This window comes from Ptychodera flava, chromosome 18 (genome assembly GCF_041260155.1).
Source record: "Ptychodera flava strain L36383 chromosome 18, AS_Pfla_20210202, whole genome shotgun sequence".
Lineage (NCBI taxonomy): Eukaryota > Metazoa > Hemichordata > Enteropneusta > Ptychoderidae > Ptychodera > Ptychodera flava.
The window spans coordinates 967,667-993,882 of record NC_091945.1 but is presented as its reverse complement, the minus strand read 5'-3'; the positions used below and the strand labels follow the sequence as shown (position 1 = coordinate 993,882).

Below are 26,216 nucleotides of genomic sequence, written 5' to 3'. Positions count from 1 at the left end.
ATTATACATCTACCAACGGGAACGATAGAATTTTGTATGCACTATAAAAAGGCAAACAGAACACCCGTTTCCAGGCACCCAATCATAGTGTCTTTTGCAAGTTTCTCTATGCATTCACTTTTGGATGATATCAATGGATCTGCTGTATCATTGCCAGGGACTCCCTTGTAATCTGTGTAGTTGCACAGACAATAGTGCATACTAGATCACATTCTATACTGACTGTGGTAATTAGAATAAAACATCGTTGATGACACAGTCCCCACTTGTTAATGGGTATTTTGATTACAGGTCCTCAGAGAGGATAGAGTCCTCTTCATTAGGTCTGTGATAAAAATACTTTTGAATGAATTCGCTTGATACATGTCTGAGTTATGGTTCAGGACATGAAAAAATCGTAACAAAATGGTCACACAGTGGCCATATGGATCGCATCACAAAACAAATTGATGTACATAGCTATGACATTGGTCGATGTCCTTGTACCAACTTTGAATAAAATCGGTTGAAACATGCAGATATGCCTGAGAAATGGCTCTGTACATGAAAAAATCGTAATAAAATGGCCGCCTGGCGGCCATATTGGATCGTATCACAAAACAGATAGACGTGCATATGTATGACATAGGTCAATGTCCTTGTACCAACTTTGAATAAAATCGGTTGAGATATGCCTGAGTTATGGCTCTGTACATGAAAAAATCATAACAAAATGGCCGCACAGCGGCCATTTTTGATCGTATCACAAAACAAATTGATGTGCACAGCTGTGACATTTGTCAATGTCCTTTTACCAACTTTGATTAAAATCGGTTGAAACATGCCTGAGTAATGGCTCTGTACATGAAAAAATCGTAATAAAATGGCCGCCTGGCGGCCATATTGGATCGTATCACAAAACAAATTGACGTGCATATCTATGACATTGGTCAATGTCCTTGTACCAACTTTGAATAAAATCGGTTGGAACATGCCTGAGTAATGGCTCTGTACATGAAAAAATCGTAATAAAATGGCCGCCTGGCAGCCATATTGGATCGTATCACAAAACAAATTGATGTGCATAGCTATGACATTGGTCAATGTCCTTGTACCAACTTTGAATAAAATCGGTTGAAACATGCTTGAGTAATGGCTCTGTACATGAAAAAATCGTAATAAAATGGCCGCCTGGCGGCCATATTGGATCGTATCACAAAACAAATTGACGTGCATATCTATGACATTGGTCAATGTCCTTGTACCAACTTTGAATAAAATCGGTTGGAACATGCCTGAGTAATGGCTCTGTACATGAAAAAATCGTAATAAAATGGCCGCCTGGCGGCCATATTGGATCGTATCACAAAACAAATTGATGTGCATAGCTATGACATTGGTCGATGTCCTTGTACCAACTTTGAATAAAATCGGTTGAAACATGCGGATATGCCTGAGAAATGGCTCTGTACATGAAAAAATCGTAATAAAATGGCTGCCTGGCGGCCATATTGGATCGTATCACAAAACAGATAAACGTGCACAGCTATGACATTTGTCAATACCCTTGTACCAACTTTGAAGAAAATCGGTTGAAATATGCCTGAGTAATGGCTCTGTACATGAAAAAATCGTAATAAAATGGCCGCCTGGCGGCCATATTGGATCGTATCACAAAACAAATTGACGTGCATATCTATGACATTGGTCAATGTCCTTGTACCAACTTTGAATAAAATCGGTTGGAACATGCCTGAGTAATGGCTCTGTACATGAAAAAATCGTAATAAAATGGCCGCCTGGCGGCCATATTGGATCGTATCACAAAACAAATTGATGTGCATAGCTATGACATTAGTCAATGTCCTTGTACCAACTTTTAATAAAATCAGTTGAAACATGCCTGAGTTATGGCTCTGTACATGAAAAAATCGTAATAAAATGGCCGCCTGGCGGCCATATTGGATCGTATCACAAAAAAAATTGACGTGCATCTGTATGACATATGAAGTAATCCTTGTACCAAGTTTGAATGAAATCACTCCAGGCATCTCTGAGATATCTGCGTGAACAGACGGACGGACGCACGCACGCACGGACGGACATGACCAAACCTATAAGTCCCCCCGGACGGTGTCCGTGGGGACTAATAAAACTTGTTTGTGACATTGCACGCAATGGTCACAACTCAGTCCATATGATACTCTGGACATAAATGTAAGATCATCAAGATAACAGCAAGAAGGTTGCCTCTATCTCTATGGTAACATGTACAATAATAAGTTAATCACAAAATATTACCACAAATATACACATGCCATCAGTCACTCTCCCCTTCCATTGGGTGACATAAACAGTGCCATGTACTCATTATACTTTGCATGGTCTTGTAATAAACTCATATTAATATTACATGTACACATTTTACCCATTTGATAAAAGGCTCTGCAAGGCTGCCCTCTAGTGAAGAGTTAAAGTAGAATATCTTGGGTTTAGCTGGAGTTTTGTATCTCTCCTTAGTGTTAGATTTTATAGTGTTATGATGATTTCCTTGATTTGCTAGATATGCCTAAACACTAGTGTTACACAAAAGCTACAAGTACTTATAACTCAATTTTAACTTATTTTTGTATCACACTTTTATTGCCACAAATGTGATGTAAATCCTATATTTACAAGCAAGCAATAAAAATATTATTATTATTATTATTATTATTATTATTATCATTATTATTATTATTATAACAATTGGGATCATGTGCAGATTATCCAGTCTTTCTCAATCAGAGTCCATCAAACGAAAATCGTAGAATGTGTTGACCTGAATGTTTACAATACTAAATTTGTAGTTTGGTTTATCTTTGGTATGCTGATATGAAAGGATTAGGTTGAAACCATAGACTGTCTGTGATGACCTCTGACCCCTTAAATCATTACCATTGTCTTGTTTATCTTTTGAAATTTGACACTTAATGTCTACGTGAATCTGTGTGTGATTGTGCAAAGTAGCAGAAACTCGATGAGAACTACATTTTAAGTTGGATAATCTGGATAGACAGTGTGTAGTCAAATGGTCAAGTTCAGTACGTATACACAGATGAACTGGAGGGCAAATAATATGATGGTGACATTTCCACTCTTATTTTCAAGTCTTTTTATAATCCTGTCTGTTCAATGACTTAATATAAGAACAAACATTCTGTCTGTCTGTCTGTCTGTTTGTCGGTCTGCATGTCTGTGTACTTACTTTCTTCTTCCTCGTTGATTTGCAGCAAAGGTTGACTCTTCCTTGAGGTCAATGACCTGGAGACACCAACTGGTAAATGTAACTTGTACTGTGACTGTTCCCCTCCAGAGGATGATCCATCTGATGAGTTACCCTCACTCTCCTCTTCAATAGCCATCATGTTATACTTCACACGACGTTCCTCCTCCTCCTCCTCAACAAAGAACAGAAACTAAACATTTAGATCGAATCTAGCACCCTCCCAAAAGTTTCCATTTTAAATTATGATTCTCAAAGTGGGCTCTAAGGACTACTGAAGTTATGGCTGTACCTTCAATTGAGTGGGTTGCTGCTTCAGCAAAACACACTGTATTCTTTCTCAGCTTGGTGTACATGGTAAGTTTTGCAATGTCATGATAAGTGACATTATGTGAGATTAATGAATACTTATCATTGGCAAGTGGCAGTAATTTGTCACTTATGGTGTAAGCTTTCAACCCATTACCCCCTTCATCAGGTTAAATCAAGCCAAACATGCTGAAGTATATATATTTTAGCGTCATAAAGTCAAATGAAAGGTATTAAATAACTGAAACTTGTGGCAAACAATGTTTGACTTGAGTGATGGGTTACTTTAAGGAGGACAATTGCAATTTGGATAAATGGTGAGAAGGTAATAGAGTTGCAAAGAGATAAGTGGTTTGGTGAATGTTAAGTAGGCCAGTGTAGAGGGGTAGATGGGTTGGTGAAGGCCGATTTGGTCAGTGCAAAGAGGTAGATGGGTTGGTGAAGGCTGAGTTGGTCAGTGCAAAGGTAGACAGGAAGGAATACAAGGGCAGTAAATGTAGGGGTTTGGTTGATAGAGAGGGTTGCAGGGGGAATCAATGGAGGGATTGGTGAACAGAGAGGGTTCAAAGGTATTAAGTGGAGGAGTTAAATTTTTAGAGTAAGTTGAGGAGGATATCGAGAGGGGTAAAGAAGGTAAGGTGGGTTGGTAGAGATGAGGTCAATTGGTAGACATGAGGTCAATGCTAGTTACAATGATTGTTAAGAGTTACACACTATGATGAAAACATTTGATTGATAAATTTACAACTGCAGAGTTTCATATATATGTGATATTTTACCATTATTTTTATAATAATCCTATCATGCAACTCATGCCAAACCATTTTAAAAAATTGTGACAGTGTCACATTAACTTTAATGCCAGGTCAGAGACAGGTTTTCTGTTCCATTGAATACCTCATTTGTGACATTTTCAATGACATTGACAGTGACATGCCAAATCCAAATTGCCTCTCTGATGTATCACCAATTCAACATCTACCAATAATAATGGTTGCCATTTCGTTATTGAAACTATTTTCAATCGAAAGCAATTCAAAACTTATCCATGCCAATGTAAACTCTATGCCCTTTAAGAACTACTAGAGTATGACCAGTTGGAAAGACCGATGGATAGTGTGCCCATGATGAATACTTGTACAAAACAACATAATCCTAGGGGGTCAGGTTACTTTAAAACCCTATGGGAAGGGAGTCCACTAAGAAAATTGAATTGCTTTTATAACAAATTATAGCTTATGTTCTTCAGTTGCGCTGACTAACTCACCAGAGTGAAAATCTCCCTTCTATGCAAATTCATGATATGCTGTTTTTATTGTGTGTGTGTATTCAGCGGATGCATGTGTATGACTATACGCATGGAGATGTATAAAAACTGTAGAAATATCCTAAAATAAACAGGATCTGGTAGCAATATACTTGTTCTCATAACATCAAGGTGTTGCTAAACCTAGAATACACACACATTTATAACAACATATATTACCAATACAACATCAATTTGACAAAACGAAAACATAACACTGGGAAGAATAAACATACAGAAACAAGGTTACAGCCATTGCCCCCACTGCTATGAAGGTTACAGCCATTGCCCCAACTGCTATGAAGGTTACAGCCATTGCCCCAACTGCTATGAAGGTTACAGCCATTGCCCCCACTGCTAGGGAGGTTACAGCCATTGCCCTCACTGCAAGGGAGGTTACAAGCCATTGCCCCCACTGCTATGAAGCACCCACTGCTATGAAGGTTACAGCCATTGCACCCGTTGCTAGGGAGGTTACAGCCATTGCCCCCACTGCTATGAAGGTTACAGCCATTGCTCCAACTGCTATGAAGGTTACAGCCATTGCACCCATTGCAAGGGAGGTTACAAGCCATTGCCCCCACTGCTATGAAGCACCCACTGCTATGAAGGTTACAACCATTGCACCACCCATTGCCATGAAAGTTAACCCTTTACACCCACTGCTATGAAGATTACAGCCATTACACCCATTGCTATGAAGGTTACAAACCATTGCCTCCACTGCTATGAACCACCCACTGCTATGAAGGTTACAACCATTGCACCCATTGCCATGAAAGTTAACCCATTACACCCACTGCTATGAAGGTTACAACCATTGCACCCATTGCCATGAAAGTTTACCCATTACACCCACTGCTATGAAGGTTACAACCATTGCACCCATTGCCATGAAAGTTTACCCATTACACCCACTGCTATGAAGGTTACAACCATTGCACCCATTGCCATGAAAGTTAACCCATTACACCCACTGCTATGAAGATTACAGCCGTTGCACCCATTGCCATGAAAGTTTACCCATTACACCCACTGCTATGAAGGTTACAGCCATTGTACCCACTGCCATGAAAGTTAACCCATAACACCCACTGCTATGAAGATTACAGCCGTTGCCATTGCTACCAGTCTCCATGTAACACTTTTACCCCTTTATCCCTGTCTGTTGGTTAATCCACTGTTCTGAAAACTATAGGAATGTATCAACTCTGTTTGTGGAAAGCTTTGACGATTTCATTCCTGGTCCAAATACATGCTATTGATAACAGTAATGGCTGCACCAAATCTCACAGGTATTGGCATTTTGACATCAAGGGATAACAGTAATTTCTATTGCTATTTATCTGATGATATTTTATGGTTCCCTTACAGCAGATTGATTTTGTGTGGTTCCCTTACAGCAAATTGTGTGTGGGTTCTTTGATTAAAATTATTGATTTATGTTCAGTCATAGTTTCTGTGTGACTTGATATTATATATTATAGCCCTAACATGGGACTATGTGCCCGAGGGCAGGTGACCATTTGCCCGACATAAGGAGGGCAAATGGTCTCCTGCCCCGAGGGTACATATGCCCATGTTTGGGCTATAATGTTTTTATTACATGCCTCTCTTACACAGTTTTCACTCAAAATACTTAGATTTATTGGCAAATTATAATCCAATACTTTATTTCCATCTTAGATGAAAAACCGTTAACAGTGGAACGATTTTCATCATCGAATGGCGCAGTGATATACTTAAATTACTGTTATGCGGTTTATCAATTTTTTCTGCAAAATTTTCCAAAACCGGATTTCCTGTGGAAAACATGAAATTTTGACATTTTTACATAAAAAAAGTTGACAAGTTGAAAATAGTTCCGGTTCACTTTCAGTCCAATGATGACTATGCGGCCCGTGACGTCATCGACGAGTTACCATCGAATCCTATGGAGCGCGTGACGTTTGATATACGAGGCATGTAATAAAACAACATATTGAATACAACTTTTGCTACTTTCTAAAATTACATTGCTACTCCAAATTTCCTTCAGAGGGATCATGTGCCAAAAAAAATATAAGACATTTCTTTCAAGAGTAACTGAAACCTAAATTAAAGTGAAAACGTCATCGTTGATGACACAGTCCCACTTGTTAATGGGTGCTTTGATTATAGGTCCTCAGAGAGGATAGAGTGCTCTTCATTAGGTCTGTGATAAAAATACTTTTGAATAAATTCACTTGATACATGTCTGAGTTGTAGTTCAAGACATGAAAAAATCGTAATAAAATGGCCACATGGTGGCCATATTCGATCGAATCACAAAACAAATCAATGTGCATATGTATGACATAGGTCAATGTCCTTGTACCAACTTTGATTAAAATCGGTTGAAATATGCCTGAGTTATGGCTTTGTACATGAAAAAATCATAACAAAATGGCCGCACAGCAGCCATATTGGATCGTATTGCAAAGCAAATTAATATGCATCTGTATGACATTGGTCAATCTCCTTGTACCAACTTTGAATAAAATCTGTAGAAACATGCCTGAGTTATGGCTCTGTACATGAAAAAATCGTAATAAAATGGCCGCCTGGCGGCCATATTGGATCGTATCACAAAACAAATTGATGTGCATATGTATGACATTGGTCAATGTCCTTGTACCAATTTTGAATAAAATCGGTTGAGATATGCCTGATGTATGGCTCTGTACATGAAAAAATCGTAACAAAATGGCCGCACGGCGGCCATATTGGATTGTATCACAAAAAGAATTGACGTGCATATCTATGACATTGGTCAATGTCCTTGTACCAACTTTGAATAAAATCAGTTGAAACGTGCCTGAATTATGGCTCTGTACATGAAAAAATCGTAATAAAATGGCCGCCTGGCAGCCATATTGGATCGTATCACAAAACAAATCGACGTGCATCTGTATGACATATCAAGTAATCCTTGTACCAAGTTTGAATGAAATCGCTTCAGGCATCACTGAGATAGCTGCGTGAACGGACGGACGGACGCACGCACAGACGGACGCACGCACGGACGCACGCACGCACACACGCACGGACATGACCAAACCTATAAGTCCCCCCGGACGGTGTCCGTGGGGACTAAAGTGAAAAAATCAAATAAATTCAAACTTTACTTTCCAATCAATATACATCTTTTTGTGAAACTGTGAGAGTTTGAGGCAAATGTGTCACCTATTTCAGCAACCTATTATTGTCAGTTGTCACATCTGAAGTAGAGCCACAATTTTACTGAGACTCTGTGTTGACATTGCAAACTACAAACTGTTAGAATTTGAAATCATTGAAAGTCTTGTTTCAACTTTGGCAAGTATAAAGAATATGTAGAAGTATGGTATGCAGAATACATAGAATATGAACAGCAATAGAAAGGCGTATGGAACAGTGCATGTGTATGAGAATTGCATGGTGGGAAAGATGCTGAACGATGTTTGGAGAGAAAAGTTTGTGTGTGTACAGTCTAGTCAGGCATAATTTGTGGAAAACCTTGGAAAACCCTCAGTCAGTGAAGTATGCTACTCTGGTCATATTAGAATTCAATGGAAATGATTGATGTTAAAGTTACAGATACTAGTGGCTAAGTTTTGAGTTATTTGTTGCAATAGATTAAAGCTAGTAATATCTACAGTTTGAACCCAAACCAATGAAAGCTATTGGTATCTACAGTTTGAAACCAAACCAATGAAACTAAAATAAACATGAACTAAACTACAGAAGGCATCAACAACTCAATAAAGATACCAACCAAACAAACAAACGAACACAACTGAAACAAACAAAACCATAGCCAACTAAACTAATCCAACCAAAACAAAACTAAACTAAGTTAAATGAAAGCATTCCTTTATAAGTAAAACTAGGCAAGAACAGTGATCCTCACACAGTGTGGTATTAATTATATTATAAATTATGCATGCAAATACATCAGGCAATTCACATTGAATTGTATCAAAGAAACTTTTAGCTTTATTAATAAGAATCCATATAACTAAATACATAAGAGATAATCACAAGTTAATTCCAAGAACAAACAAACCAAGACAACAGCCAAGCAAACAAACAGACAAATTAAAACCTGAAAAAATATCTACATATCAAATGAATTTTAAATATTAATAACTTGAAATGCCAACACTTGTAACACTGGTTTAAACTTGCAAAGGTATAAAAATCCACCCACTAAAATTACAATAGATGTTGAAGATTTAGGAAATGATGCTGAGCGTAAATAGTGCCCTCTTGAGTCTGTTCTACCACACTTTGTACTCATGAATATGTAAATATTAAGACATTGGACACATGACATCAGGCAGTGATCCTGTTAACCAACCAGTTGTAAATTGAGATTTAACCGACTCACTGATCATGACCTACTGTTGGAAAAAATCCAACACCACATCACATGAAACCAACTTGTGTCAAATTACAACACATAATATTTTAACTTTTAAAACTTGGCAAGAAATAGCTGAAACACTTCTGTCTTGTCTACTTAAAGTATTCCTGTTACTTGAAAAGAGTGATAGATACAATTGCACAACTTCATATATTTTAAAGACACATCTTGACTAGCTTCCACAAAGACACACTGCTAGAGTATAGGATGAAGGTAAACCTCAGCTAGTTTCCCAAAACAGCACACTGCTAGCCTACAAGATGTATTTATTTTAACTTTCATAATGTATTAATATAATTTCACAGCTTAACTCAAATTTTTATTGTCCCTATTGTTTAGGATGTAAGTTTGGCATAGATTCTTGTGAAAGACTTACCATAAGAACACTAACTCCTTCTTTGACAACACTTCGACCATGCCTAGGAACTATAGTAAGATGGTCCCTGGACATCAAGCCACGCCTGGGACTTCCACTCAAAGGACTGCTGCACAGATCCTCTTGTGATGATGAGATGGATGAGGGGGGAGTCTGGGGGACTGGTATTGAGATGGGCTGACTTACTGGAGGTGATACAAGATGATGTGTAGACAGGCTGAACTCTTCTTGGGGACTTTCAACACAGTTTGCACTGGATGCACTGTAAAATACATGAAAATGTTTGTTAATGAACAATTTATAGATACTGTTCTTTAGTGTACCCTATCCAAGACAACAATGGCGGTTACCCAGGTTGGTTGATTTTGTTGATGTGGTGGGACTGAACCACAGGGTGTAGGGTGTGGAGGGGGTTACCTTGGTTGTTTTTGTTGATGTGGTGGGACTAAACCACAAGGTATAGGGTGTGGAGGGGGTTACCTTGGTTGTTTTTGTTGATGTGGTGGGACTAAACCACAGGGTATAGGGTGTGGAGGGGGTTACCTTGGTTGTTTTTGTTGATGTGATGGGACTAAACCATAGGGTATAGGGTGTGGAGGGGGTTACCTTAGCTGTTTTTGTTGATATGGTTGGACTAAACCACAGGGTATAGGGTGTGGAGGGGGTTACCTTAGCTGTTTTTGTGATATGGTTGGACTAAACCACAGGGTATGGGGTGTGGAGGGGGTTACCTTAGCTGTTTTTGTTGATATGGTTAGACTAAACCACAGGGTATAGGGTGTGGAGGGGGTTACCTTAGCTGTTTTTGTTGATATGGTTGGACTAAACCACAGGGTATGGGGTGTGGAGGGGGTTACCTTAGCTGTTTTTGTTGATATGGTTGGACTAAACCACAGGGTATAGGGTGTGGAGGGGTTACCTTAGCTGTTTTTGTTGATATGGTTGGACTAAACCACAGGGTATAGGGTGTGGAGGGGGTTACCTTGGTTGTTTTTGTTGATGTGGTGGGACTAAACCACAAGGTATAGGGTGTGGAGGGGGTTACCTTGGTTGTCTTTGTTGATGTGATGAGACTAAACCATAGGGTATAGGGTGTGGAGGGGGTTACCTTAGCTGTTTTTGTTGATATGGTTGGACTAAACCACAGGGTATAGGGTGTGGAGGGGGTTACCTTGGTTGTTTTTGTTGATGTGGTGGGACTAAACCACAAGGTATAGGGTGTGGAGGGGGTTACCTTGGTTGTCTTTGTTGATGTGGTGGGACTAAACCACAGGGTATAGGGTGTGGAGGGGGTTACCTTAGCTGTTTTTGTTGATATGGTTGGACTAAACCACAGGGTATAGGGTGTGGAGGGGGTTACCTTGGTTGTTTTGTTGATATGGTTGGACTAAACCACAGGGTATAGGGTGTGGAGGGGGTTACCTTAGCTGTTTTTGTTGATATGGTTGGACTAAACCACAGGGTATAGGGTGTGGAGGGGGTTACCTTAGCTGTTTTTGTTGATATGGTTGGACTAAACCACAGGGTATAGGGTGTGGAGGGGGTTACCTTAGCTGTTTTTGTTGATATGGTTGGACTAAACCACAAGGTATAGGGTGTGGAGGGGGTTACCTTGGTTGTTTTTGTTGATGTGGTGGGACTAAACCACAGGGTATAGGGTGTGGAGGGGGTTACCTTGGTTGTTTTTGTTGATGTGGTGGGACTAAACCACAGGGTATAGGGTGTGGAGGGGGTTACCTTAGCTGTTTTTGTTGATATGGTTGGACTAAACCACAGGGTATAGGGTGTGGAGGGGGTTACCTTAGCTGTTTTTGTTGATATGGTTGGACTAAACCACAGGGTATAGGGTGTGGAGGGGGTTACCTTGGTTGTCTTTGTTTATGTGATGAGACTAAACCATAGGGTATAGGGTGTGGAGGGGGTTACCTTGGTTGTTTTTGTTGATGTGGTGGGACTAAACCACAGGGTATAGGGTGTGGAGGGGGTTACCTTCGTTGTTTTTGTTGATGTGGTGGGACTAAACCTTAAGGAATGGGATGAACAGATTATCTTCTCCTTTTTGATCATGGCAGTTGGAAGTTCAAGCTGATTTCTTTTTTTTTTATGGATAAAAAATAACTCTGATAGGAAAAGGTTTTGATCAAAGCTTACACACACTTTAGTATCGGAGGTCAAAGTGACAGTATTAAAGGTTGTCTCATTGCTCAAGATAATCACTTATTAAAACTAAACTGCAGTTCTCCCTTGCCAAATTACTGCTGTAAAAAAATTAAGAACCTTAGAATTGAATTCAGTCTAGTGAACATGGATATCTTGATTAGTCTATGAAGACGACATGTTTCTATGTTTGTTGAATTTTACTTTTGGCAAAATCTGATATTAAATATAGCGGGCAATTTATCAAATCTTCATACACCATGTCTATGGTACCATTTAGGGTCATAAAATGTCCATAAGTTTGCGGAGGCGTTGATAAATTTCTTCTTCACTGGCTTTGCCTGACATGTGGTTAGCGAAGCTGAGAGAAAACATCTGAACTATTTATGATAAAAAAGGAAATTTGAATCAGTTCTGTTTCCAGTCAAAGAAGCACATTACATTGAACATGTGCATAAATCAAAATCACTCTGCTATGAAATTCACGATGGCAAGATTTATCATATATTTTTGAAACACTGTTATTATGGTTGTCATGATTTATTCAGCAATCACAGACTGGATTTTACACTTAATGACAATTCTCCTCTAAGTTGTCATTTTCAATTTTTATACACGCCTACACAAAATCAGAGAAGGGTAACAATTTGACAAGAACAAAAATCCTGGTGCATGACTGCAAATTTTATGAGAAGGCTAATTTGACTAATATTGAGATCTGAATCTTAGTTCTAAATGAATCATGAATTGTGAATAGCATTTCCTCTACAACTGACAAAATCCCTCCCCATGCTCAACTATTCAACCTTCCACTAAATTCCACTACCCCATCTCTCCACTTAACTCCCACTATCTAAAGACATCCTCCATTAAATTCCACTAACCCATCCTTCCACTAAACTTCACTACCCCATCCCTCCAGTAAACTCCCACTATCTCAAGACATCCCTCAAATAAATGCCACAACCCCATCCCTCCACTAAACCCACTACCCCATCCCTCCACTAAACTCCACAACCCCATCCCTCCACTAAACCCACTACCCATCCCTTCACTAAACCCCACTACCCCATCCCTCCACTAAACTCCACTACCCCATCTCTCCACAAAACTCCACTACCCCATCCCTCCACTAAACTCCACTACCCCATCCCTCCACTAAACTCACTACCCCATCTCTCCACAAAACTCCACTACCCCATCCCTCCACAAAACTCCACTACCCCATCCCTCCACTAAACTCCACTACCCCATCCCTCCACTAAACTCCACTACCCCATCTCTCCACTAAACTCTACTACCCCATCCTTCCACTAAATTCCACTACCCCATCCCTCCACTAAACCACTACTCCATCCCTCCATTAAACTCTACTACCCCATCCCTCCACTAAACTCCACTACCCCATCCCTCCACTAAACTCTACTACCCCATCCCTCCACTAAACTCCACTATCCCATATTCAAAATATTGAACAGCATTATCTGTTTTTGTTACCGTGGTGACAAAGCAAGAGGCTCCAGGACTGTCTTGTTTGTGACGTTCAAAGGACTGCACTGAGAACTCATTTTTTCCATGTGATGTCTTCGTAATCGTCTCTCAGCCAAGAGGTAGTATGTTGCAGCAATGTGATCATAGCTGTCATTCTTCAGAGACCTAAAACACAAGGCATACCGGTACATATGTGTTACTGTCACATCCACACATAGATGTAACTATCACAGCCACACATACATGTAACTATCACAGCCACACATACATGTTACTATCACAGCCACACATACATGTAACTATCACAGCCACACATACATGTTACTATCACAGCCACACATACATGTAACTATCACAGCCACACATACATGTTACTATCACAGCCACACATACATGTTACTATCACAGCCACACATACATGTTACTATCACAGCCACACATACATGTAACTATTACAGCCACACATACATGTAACTATCACAGCCACACATACATGTTACTATCACAGCCACACATACATGTAACTATCACAGCCACACATACATGTAACTATCACAGCCACACATACATGTAACTATCACAGCCACACATACATGTTACTATCACAGCCACACATACATGTTACTATCACAGCCACACATACATGTTACTATCACAGCCACACATACGGTACATGTAACTATCATAGGCCACACATACATGTTACTATCACAGCCACACATACATGTTACTATCACAGCCACACATACCGGTACATGTAACTATCATAGGCCACACATACATGTAACTATCACAGCCACACATACATGTAACTATTACAAGCCACACATACATGTAACTATCACAGCCACACATACATGTTACTATCACAGCCACACATACATGTTACTATCACAGCCACACATACATGTAACTATCACAGCCACACATACATGTAACTATCACAGCCACACATACATGTTACTATCACAGCCACACATACATGTAACTATCACAGCCACACATACATGTAACTCATGTAACTATCAGTGCATTGTAAATTACGTTTACTTATCATTAATTCATATCATTCAATCATAATTTGAAATGCCAAGTTTTTTTGTGAAACAGATTCATTCTATGACAGATGTTATTTCTTCTGTATACTTTGGTGAAAATACCTGTGTGGTATCAACAGACTTGGATGCCTGCAGTCCATTTACGTTGTTGGCATTTAGTATCAGGTCACCTAGGTCAAGTGTTGAGCACAGCTTCAAATGAAAAACAACTGACAAATAGTAAATACATAAATTGAAAAGATACAGAATTTGAATAAACTCACCTGAGAATGTCCTCCTTATTTGCAATGTTTCCTTTGACCATCTTGTCGATAACAATTTCATGATCATTGGCTGAAATATCTTCCCTGCGTATCAGAGGCACATTTTCTATGGGGATGATGTCACCTGTCTTGACCCAGGGGTCATTTTCAATGTCTTCTAAATTTGCTCTGCGGTTTGGCTCTCGTATAAGCATTCGTTGAATGAGACTGTTTGAGAAAAAAACATGTTATTTTGGTTACCTTGGTGCATCCAAAGTTTTCCATGTGTACTTTTGCAGTATAGTGTTGTCATTGGATTTGACTTTGATCATACATTATACCCATGAACTATGCAGCTATTACTAAGTCAAGATTTGACTTTGATCATACATTATACCCATGAACTTTGCAGCTGTTACTAAGTCAAGATTTGACTTTGATCATACATTATACCCATGAACTATGCAGCTATTACTAAGTCAAGATTTGACTTTGATCATACATTATACCCATGAACTATGCAGCTATTACTAAGTCAAGATTTGACTTTGATCATACGGTACATTATACCCATGAACTATGCAGCTATTACTAAGTCAAGATTTGACTTTGATCATACATCATACCCATGAATTATGCAGCTATTACTAAGTCAAGATTTGACTTTGATCATACATTATACCCATGAATTATGCAGCTATTACTAAGTCAAGATTTGACTTTGATCATACATTATACCCATGAACTATGCAGCTATTACTAAGTCAAGATTTGACTTTGATCATACGGTACATTATACCCATGAACTATGCAGCTATTACTAAGTCAAGATTTGACTTTGATCATACATTATACCCATGAACTATGCAGCTGGTACTAAGTCAAGATTTGACTTTGATCATACATTATACCCATGAACTATGCAGCTGTTACTAAGTCAAGATTTGACTTTGATCATACATTATACCCATGAACTATGCAGCTGTTACTAAGTCAAGATTTGACTTTGATCATACATTATACCCATGAACTATGCAGCTGTTACTAAGTCAAGATTTGACTTTGATCATACATTATACCCATGAACTATGCAGCTGTTACTAAGTCAAGATTATACCCATGAACTATGCAGCTATTATTAAGTCAAGATTTGACTTTGATCATACATTATACCCATGAACTATGCAGCTATTACTAAGTCAAGATTTGACTTTGATCATACATTATACCCATGAACTATGCAGCTATTACTAAGTCAAGATTTGACTTTGATCATACATTATACCCATGAACTATGCAGCTATTACTAAGTCAAGATTTGACTTTGATCATACATTATACCCATGAACTATGCAGCTATTACTAAGTCAAGATTTGACTTTGATCATACATTATACCCATGAATTATGCAGCTGTTACTAAGTCAAGATTTGACTTTGATCATACATTATACCCATGAACTATGCAGCTATTACTAAGTCAAGATTTGACTTTGATCATACATTATACCCATGAACTATGCAGCTGTTACTAAGTCAAGATTTGACTTTGATCATACATTATACCCATGAACTATGCAGCTATTACTAAGTCAAGATTTGACTTTGATCATACATTATACCCATGAACTATGCAGCTATTACTAAGTCAAGATTTGACTTTGATCATACATTATACCCATGAACTATGCAGCTATTATTAAGTCAAGATTTGACTTTGATCATACATAATACCAATGAACTATGCAGCTATTACTAAGTCAAGATTTGACTTTGATCATACATCATACCCATGAACTATGCAGCTATTACTAAGTCAAGATTTGACTTTGATCATACATTATACCCATGAACTATGCAGCTATTACTAAGTCAAGATTTGACTTTGATCATACATTATACCCATGAACTATGCAGCTATTACTAAGTCAAGATTTGACTTTGATCATACATTATACCCATGAACTATGCAGCTATTATTAAGTCAAGATTTGACTTTGATCATACATTATACCCATGAACTATGCAGCTATTATTAAGTCAAGATTTGACTTTGATAATACATTATACCCATGAACTATGCAGCTATTACTAAGTCAAGATTTGACTTTGATCATACACTCATACCCATGAACTATGCAGTTATTATTAAGTCGGCCACTTCAATGGCACTCAATACAATCTTTACTTTGGACAAAGGTAACATAAATGTAATACAAAACTTACTTTTTACAATTTTCAGATAAGTATTCTGGTAAAGTATATTTACAGTCCATGATCATTGTGAGTGTTTCACTGTCGTTAGCTTCGTTGAATGGAGGACAGCCTGTCACCAACATGTACAAAAGTACACCAAGACTCCATATGTCTGAAATGTGCAAATAATGAAATAACAATATGAGTCAAAATTACAAGATAATCTGTTGGCACTGAACTAAGTCATGGAAAGGAATAATTACAGAAACTACATGATATACAGTACACAAACCTGATTTACTGCATGACTCGGAAAGAATCAAAAGATATTTTTCTCATTAGATTTACAATGATTAGCAGAACTGGTACACATACAGAGAGTTTATTGATTTTGCTGTCAATTCATTCATTTCTGATTTAGGCAAAGTTTCACAACATTACAGCACAGACTGACCATGAAAATAACTGTGATAGACTGAAGAGAGACAATAGCAAGAGTGATATCCAAATCTTGTCTTTCTTTTCACTCACATCTTACTTATCAATCTCATGATGATTATATTGATTACAAGAACTGGCAGGCATTAACCTTACATTGATGTACATGTAGAGCTTGCAAAACATTGCCTTAAATTTACCCACTTTGCTTCAAATATCCATAAAGACATGATTTATTTACGATTATTTAATGTGTACCTGTAAGTTTTCATGTTTGCTGACAGCAAACACACAGCTTTCACAAAGTTGGCCCTTGTGTTGACTTTCAAACATAACCTACATTGGTTTTCAAATCTTTTACTTCTCAATAAGGGTCAATTTGGTGTTCGATTGCTACTAAAATGGATAAAAAGTGGGGATTTAGCCGAGCGGTTTCAATCACTGACTTCTCCACTAAGTAATTAGGTAACCTAGGTTGTGACTTTGAATCGGATGAAGAAATTCCTGAATTGCCTCTCCATGTAACAACTCAGCATGTCTTGTCTTGTTTTGATACGCTTTCTTTAACAACCCTGGCCAGGTCATCAAAACCATCGGATGAATGAACATAGTCTAAATTTAGGAATTTGTTGTATTGTGCAAAGGATACAGACAAAAAGCAGGTCAGAATTCCATAAAATATGGATAGCAATGACGTCAATGACATTCTGTCTATCACCAAGGTGATTGGCGCTTAGAGCAAATCTGATCTTTTGATAAAATGAAAGCCTTGCGTCAAAGACAGGCTAAAAATAACTATCTGAACTTGTAAAAAAACCATGGTAATGTCATAAAAATGCAAATAGTTTTAATGAAACCCTTTTTTTCACTCATTTTCGTCAGAGAGTGTATTGCATGACAGGGCACTGACAATAATGTTCACGTCTAGACCCAGAAAATAGAGGGTGTCTATGGTTCAAGAATGTATATCTGTGTATATGCACATCCCAACTTTGTGATCTATTTATATTCATAAGTTGTGCATATATTGCTTGGCACAATGCCTTGTATTTCCCTGAAAGCACAGGTCATTTCTCAGCTTAATCTAAATGCAAGTCCAATACATATGAATGCATCACAAAGCATTCAACAAGCAGTTTGATGACAATACACATCATTCTACACAGCTGACTTTGTTGTTGGTTTGTACGGAATATTGATGTTTCAGATTCATACCGGTCATATTACAGTAACAATGGCAATGTTTGAAACTTTCATAATTTGATGAATATCATCATCATTATGCAGAGATGAAAACTAACCCTGAGGCTTAAAGATGAATGAATTCTGTTCATTAGTATTTGGTGATTATTTGTCCCCTTTGTTGATAAACTGAATTTCTCTGATTATTAAAATAGATTTATTTAAGGAACTTGGAATAGCTTGATCTCAAAAAATCAACATAGTAAATAAATTTTGGAAGATGGGTAAATGCTTTGCATTGCTTTGATGCACAAAAAATACTATTTCACAGATTGGAAGAATTAGGAAATTTTATAAACAGTTTACACCAGAATGTGACTTGTTTAGCCAAGAAATAAATCATACAGACAGATCACTAGAGAGTCTGAAACTACTCTGTGTACATTTACAAATGTACACCATCAGAAAGACTAAAACTACTGCTAACTACAAGAATGTGACTCCCAAGTGGGTTTTTGTGTTTGAATAAGGTAATACACACTAATTATTACGTTATGTCTCTGATCTGAATTGTGTAATTATCACATGAAATCAAATTCTCATCCTTCAAATGGTGAAAATGAAAAAAAACATTTTTTATTGTGGTGGCCAATCTTTCTGTACACTTCTGAATAACTTTTACTTAGGAGGTACAGTTTTAGTTTCCATTGTATTTTAAAGTAAATGTTTCAGCTCTGTCACTACCACTTAGTCTATTATTCTTGTTTTCAGTGCAAAGCTTGCACTTTCTGATAGGGTATCTTGTCAAAAAGGTTAAAACTAAGATATCTTACGTATTTCACGTATCAGAAATTACAATTGTGTTTACAATGCAAATGCTCATCACCAGCAACACACTGTTTGATTGAAATATAATGAATATCAAGAATTAATTTTACATTTCAAATTTAAATTGAGTGATGTGGAAATATAATAGATGCTTGAAATTTTATAACATTGGAGCACTAGGAATTTCAGAGAAGTATGACAAAGACACAATGATTTCAGCTGACTGTAACAAAAATATACACCGGATACAGTGTGCGAAATTAAGAGAAAATAGCTTCAGGTCATAAGGGCCTGCGCCAATCCAAAGCTTCAGGTCCTTACAGAAAACTGCCGGTCCTCAATAAATGCAGTTGTTAACGACCATTAAAGTCAACTTCTCCACCAATACTATGCTTTTGAATGATGTAATATTTAATTTTTCATGTCCTTTTATCAATAGAGTCAGTAAGTATTCTCTGAATGGACTATTGTTCACATAGATTGCAGAATAGTGTAGGTGAATGATCATGAATCATTCATCTACATGATTTGGAATCTGAAAAAGATCACAGCCCTTATCTTCCTTATTGTCATGCGCACACATTTCCACCATGGGCGGAGGGGGGACTATGGGACTCACAGGAAAATTTGACATTTTTTCTCGCCATGTCAAATCCCCACTCTCGGACTATAAAATGATGTGAAACACCCAGGGGCCGGGGGGAAAGGCTCATGCACTTGCTACATGTGCTGATGAAAGCGAGAAAATTTGTCTCATGACTTTCTATGGGGAATGGTGTTCTCTACCAGTGCATGTGATATTGTGATTTGAAAATGGTTGGCGAGCTGAAAATCACTTCTGAAATTAGCCAACGCGAGTGGTAGAAGAGTGAGTGAATAACTTAGTACCTTGAAAACAGTCATAAGTGTATGAATAATTTTTTTAGGCAAACATTGATTACTATGTCTTTTTTAAACAGAAAGGAGAAAATACTTGGTATGTATTTTGATATGACGTAGGATTACTTTCAACATTTTTCAAAAAATAAATATACTTAAATGTGGCCTCTGTTGCATTCATGAAGAAACAGATGAAGTTATACTTTTAATTAAAAGGACAAGTATCGTAACTTTTTCTCGATTATAGAAGTTGCAGACAACATGAATGGCAAACGCCACTCGCGGAAATGAATGCATATTTTCTGATCGAAAAGTTTTGCCTGAGCGATTGCTGGGTCTGATCGCCCTTTGAAAGCTTAAAGTTATTAAAATGACTCTGAAAAGTTTGACAGACGCTCGATACTGCTGAAAACCATCGACACCGTGAAATCTTAAAAGACGTATTTTTTTTTGCGACATTTAGGCCTACAACCCAGGATGACGGTGAGTTTTGCATGCCTGTCGTAAAACGGTACCGGTATACATCGAAACAATTTGAAGCCCTACTCTCGGCCTCAGAGAGTATACACGACGGATCGTGCAACTCGACAAAACTGTTATGATAAGGCCGCTCTGTTTTATAAAATGTACACTTATTATCGCGTCGATATATCGTGGTAACAGTCGGCCTTGTGAACTTTGGTTAAAGACCAACGAGCAAGCAAGATGTTCTAGCGGTCCACAAACAAACGTAGCGAAAGGTGAACTTGATTGTCGACTGCAAGTAGCACAATTGGGCTGTCGTGTAACATCTAGTCCTTGTATCGGGCGTAGTTCAAAACCATAGAGGTGAAAAAAATACCTACATGTTCAAAACCAAATATGATTTGTCAACAGCACTGTTCTCTAAGTAGGTTTTTGTCTTAAACTCTTGTATGAACCGTTTATGTTTTGAACGCTTCAATGGAAAATCAAAACAAAGAAAACGGAGTTAGTTTGATAAAATGAAGGGCTGTATTATGTATATTTGTGTACATGTATAAAATTCCGAACACTTAAAGTGTGGAACTAGTGAAGTGATACTGGGTGTTGTTGTCATATGACACAGATATGCTGACATTACCAGGGTTACACTCACTAGACGAGTATTATTATAATATTGTATCGCATTATTGCACCAAAATCAATTCATTCCTTTGCTAGAATCTGCATGCACGGACATAATTCATAGATATAAATTCTCCTTGGGCAAATTTTATTCTTTGTAATTTGGGAAGTTACAATCATATGAATGTCTTCAACTCCTTAAGAGTGACATCATATGCCCAGTTAAACAAGAAATTAAAAAGGAAGATATCAAGCGAGTATTTGAATTCTTGGAGAGAGAATATGTCAAACGATACAAGAAAAAATGGAGGTGGTAATAAATTGCGTACATATAGAACTTTCAAGATCGGATTTTATTTTGAAAAATACTTAAATTATTTGTCAAATTTTACTCTTTGCATGAGCTTTATCGAAATTTAGATTGAGTGATCATAGTTTAAATATTGAATTGGGTAGGAAAAGTAAGCCAAATTGCCTTTGAAAGATAGACTTTGTCTCAGATGTGATAGCAATGAAATAGATGATGAGTTTCATTTATTATACTCATGTAAAAAGTTTATCACTGAACGAGTTTTATTGTTACAGGAAAGTGGAATAGATTGCTCCACTTTTTCCGGTGTCACACAAAAAGAAACGGCCCCTAAAAGGGTTATGGAGTATAATTTTCTAGATCTTGCTATATTCTTGAAGAACACTGATTTGTGCTGACCCTCCAGTAGCCTTCCCACTGTTAAACAGTTTGCTTATTGTACAACTTGGATACTTTGTTGTCCTCTCGAAAGTGTTCAGTTTTGCACTTTGTCCAATTTTGGAATGTACCATACCACACTCTCTGCTAGTGTGAGTTGAGTATAATAAAGATTGATTGATTGATTGATAATTCATACTGATCTGAATGTAATCAGCTGCACCATGCTATGCGCCTCGATCGGAGGTATTAGACTCTTCGTAAATGCAAGAAGTCGCAAGACAAAAATTGCTATGTTGCGACATTGTCAACCCCCACCCCCCTCCCCGTCTGGCGTACCATAAAGATCGAATTCCCCACTACCAGGACTCGAAGTGCGATCAGTATCCCCTGATGCCCCGCATTCCCACGGTGGGAAACATTGATAGGTGCATGACATTCAAGTCTGAATCACATGATTCAGAGTCAGTCATCATCTGCATCTGTTACAGGTCTTGACGGAGAAATTTTCATCATTTATTCCAAATTTCAGTCGGTCATAAGGACCGACATGTTGCTAAAAACTTTCGGCCCGACGAGAAATCTGTCGGTCTCGGACCGTCGGACCGACGTTAATTTCGCACACTGACCGGATAGATCAGTATATAAGAAAGTACATGTAGTTACTATAGCAACTTCCACTAAGAAACTCATCCATAGAAATCCGTAGAAATGTAATTCTTGCATTGATAAAATTCTGAATTACAAGAATGAAATTGTGTGGGAAATGATCAGAAGTGAACAGTGCAAATATGGCAGCTATCTGACCTTCTGATTCAAAACTGGAAATTTTCAACAAGAAGGTTTCACTAAGTTGTCTCGTCTACAGGGTTTACACCCGGTACACTAAACTTGCCACACAACTGGCAAAATGCTGACGTCATGAAGCCATTAGGTAAATCTGTAGGACATAGATCACTTCTGACTTGACTGAAAAGCAGCTGCATTGAGAGGTCTCCAGAGGTAACAACTTTGCAGAGTTTGAATTTATGCAACCTTAGATCATTGTTATCTGTGACCTCTGACATTCAAGAGGTCAATTACACTCTCTTCAGCTTCTTTACTCTTTCTTAAACCATGGTCAGAGTTTGGGGTTTGTCAGTTTTCAAATTTCAATGTGTCTCTTTAGAGATCCTGAAGCATTGATATGTACAGAAGCTGAATACGCAGCGTACATTTCTATCAGCATGCTGTAATGTGTGAAGATCATACCCCATTGTGAAAACTATTGGAAACATGCAAAGTATGCAACAAACATAAATGTACTGCACCCTTTATGTTAATTTTATGCTCAGAATTTTCTGAACCAGTATACTATAATCAGGACTACAAAAATATTTATTGCACCACAGTTCCTCGACCCATGAGGGACTTTGATTCCACACGGCAAAGGGTATCTGCAGGGCAACAAAAATGAAACATTCCAGGGATCTGTATTCCACTTGGTAATAGCTAATCTGCACATAAGGTGATATGCAGTCCATTGCAGTGTGGCAATGTAGCAATAAGGTGATATGCAGTCCATTGCAGTGTGGCAATGTAGCAATGCAGAGATGATAAAATAAACTCAGATGGCAATAATAATGTCACACTGACAGAGTTGAGAGTTTGATTGAAAATCCTTTGACTACACAGTGTGAAAATTGACAGCGCCATTAAATCTTTTCAAAGGAGACATTCTCCCTGAGGCATTGACTCATCAACCAAAATTACACATACCGGTAGAGATGTCTGAGCTATGTCAAAATGACATTGAAGTCACCTTGAAGAATGAGAGGAATATAAGTAATAAATTTAAACTTTAGTTACATGTTTATTGAACCATCATTTCATCCTTCCCTTTCCTACATCTGATTCAAGCTTATCCTCCTGATGGTTACCAGTACAAGATAGGTTAAATCATATTTAACCCTTTTCCTGCCAAGTCCATATTTCACCATCAGGTCAAGATCGTTAAAATTAATGAAACACAACATATTCCATATGTTGTATTTTAACATAATACTGTACATTTGAAGGCTGTTGAAAACAAAAAATACTGTAAACTTGATTTTTTTCGACTAAAGATGCTATAACAAACCAAGCCAAGTGGGTGAAAATACGGTACCTCATGTTTTGGCTCAATACCGCTTTTTACTGACTTGGCTGATGGGGAAGTGATACTGTCTGGCAGGAAAAGGGTTAAAGTGCCCACAAAGGATATCATTGAATTTATGATTAATGCAAATCCTTGGCTGTACCATAGACAATTTTACTACTGTCTATGGTTGTAGGGCTGTCTGATGATATGATGATGCCCACATGTGTAGTAACTAGTTTCACAGAGTTATCAATTTCACATTGTTGTTCTCTAGCCATTCCATTGAGGTTTATCCCGATCTGTAACAGGCTATGGAATACCAGTCCTTTCAGTGATGCAGACTTAGTATTGAGCCAAAAAATGACGTATTTTCACCCACTTGGCTTGGTATGTTATAGCATCTTTTGTCCAAAAAAATCAACTTTACAGTATTATGTTTTCAACAGCCTTCAAATGTACAGTATTATGTTAAAATACATCATATGGAATACGTTGTGTTTCATTAATTTTAACCATCTTGACCTGGTTGGGAAATATGGACTTGGCAGGAAAAGGGTTAATGGCAAAATGAGACAACATTGAATTGATACATGTAGCAGGTAGATAAATCTATATTTCACCATTATCCTACATTCTATACATAACATTCATTACAGATGGAGTCGGCAACATTTGAAATATGAATTCACTGTGTTCTGATTTCGATTTTGATAAAAGTGCAAAAACAGTACCTTAGTATGATGAAAAAATTAAATTGTCTTGAACATAGACTGTAAGAGCCTGAAGACAGCATTTGAAATCCTTGAAGCTTAACTGGACAGCAAAGAAATGTAAATTGTTTTGGCTGATTTTGAGTAACTCAGATGAGCATTAATTTGTGCCAAAACTTATCTTCACAAAGCAAACTAAGCTGCATGAAGGTCTATGGATGTTTGGAATCAGTATCAATGAATTGACTTTTATTCTGAAATCATTTCTTTGTTCCATAGATGACAAAAATTATCTAATCACCTGGGTGATAAGCGTAAAATTAAGAAAACCATGGTAACAGAGCAGTTCAGAAATAATTGGCAGCTAAATATAGACCATAATGACGTCAACAGATCCATTGTGGGGGATTACTTCAATGTATTTCTGGCAAACATCAAATTTCAGTCCAATTATTCACATCTCTTTTCTCCATGGCAATTTCTATAAGTTTAATCTAAAAATGCCAGTAACTTTGTTAAATACTTGAAAAAAATAACAAGTACAGAGCTTTTGCAAAACACCAGCCCAGTGGGGTCAGACAGCGACTTGCTTCAACAAAGGTGGGTCAAAACACACACCACGCACACAACTCTAATGAAACTGTTGTGGAGAAGAGAGGGTAGAAAGCGTTGTTAAATTGACAAAATTAAATCGTTCTATTTCTGTCAAATTGCATCAAAAGACGATGGGTAAATTGTAGTTATCTTACATTTCATGTCAGATTTATGATGACGTTGTAGACGACCATGCTGACTCAGACAAATTCTTAACACATCGACAGTCATCAACCTTCATACTTTCCCTAAAAAAACTATGGTACTTACAATAAAGTATCTGATATCCACCTCAGAAATATGTCACTTGTGTCATCCCTTTAACATGGTTTATTGTGGTAAATTGTTTTCAAACGTTGGCATTTCCATTCCATGAATGATATGTACATCCACAAAAGTGACTTCATATTTCAAAAAGTATCAGTTTTCATACAAAAAATAACGACCTCAATAATCTGAACAAAGACACAGCAGAATATCAAGTCATATCTTTTTGCTACTTACTTAGAAATCACTCTTTATTGTTGAAAATTAATCAGACAAAACTCACACACAATTACCGGTACACAGCAGATCTCTGTCCACATTCAATGGGCTAGTTGTTGACCCATAACCATCACAAATACATGTAGATTTGACACAATGGAATTTATTTTGTAATGTAATGTGTTTAACATCTGCCAGTACCAGCAAATAGGGAGGGAGGGGGATGGGGTGATAAGACATGTGTAACTCGGTAATGAGGAGAAAATCTACTAAAAGATAACCCTACAGGAAGCCTAGATATCTTCCAGAACAAATAAAAGAATATCTCAGAGTATATAAGTTCAACATAAATGGTATGAAAGAAGAAGTAGCATCATGAAAACATAGGATTCAGGCTGAGAT

General features: G+C 37.7%; 1 protein-coding gene across 2 annotated transcripts in view; it reads right to left on the bottom strand.

The window, feature by feature from the left end:
- Nucleotides 1-26,216, bottom strand: part of LOC139117958 (SNF-related serine/threonine-protein kinase-like) — a 59,625-nt gene that overhangs the window by 7,145 nt on the left and 26,264 nt on the right. The window contains exons 2-6 of one of the 2 annotated variants that reach the window (XM_070681212.1): nt 16,835-16,976; nt 14,631-14,837; nt 13,316-13,474; nt 9,662-9,923; nt 3,227-3,416 (exon numbers count right to left, since the gene is read on the bottom strand). In XM_070681212.1, the coding sequence (XP_070537313.1) occupies nt 3,227-3,416; nt 9,662-9,923; nt 13,316-13,474; nt 14,631-14,837; nt 16,835-16,976 (960 nt within the window). Of the gene's footprint in view, nt 1-3,226; nt 3,420-9,661; nt 9,924-13,315; nt 13,475-14,630; nt 14,838-16,834; nt 16,977-26,216 lie in introns of both variants that reach the window. The other variant, XM_070681211.1, reaches the window with a different exon arrangement.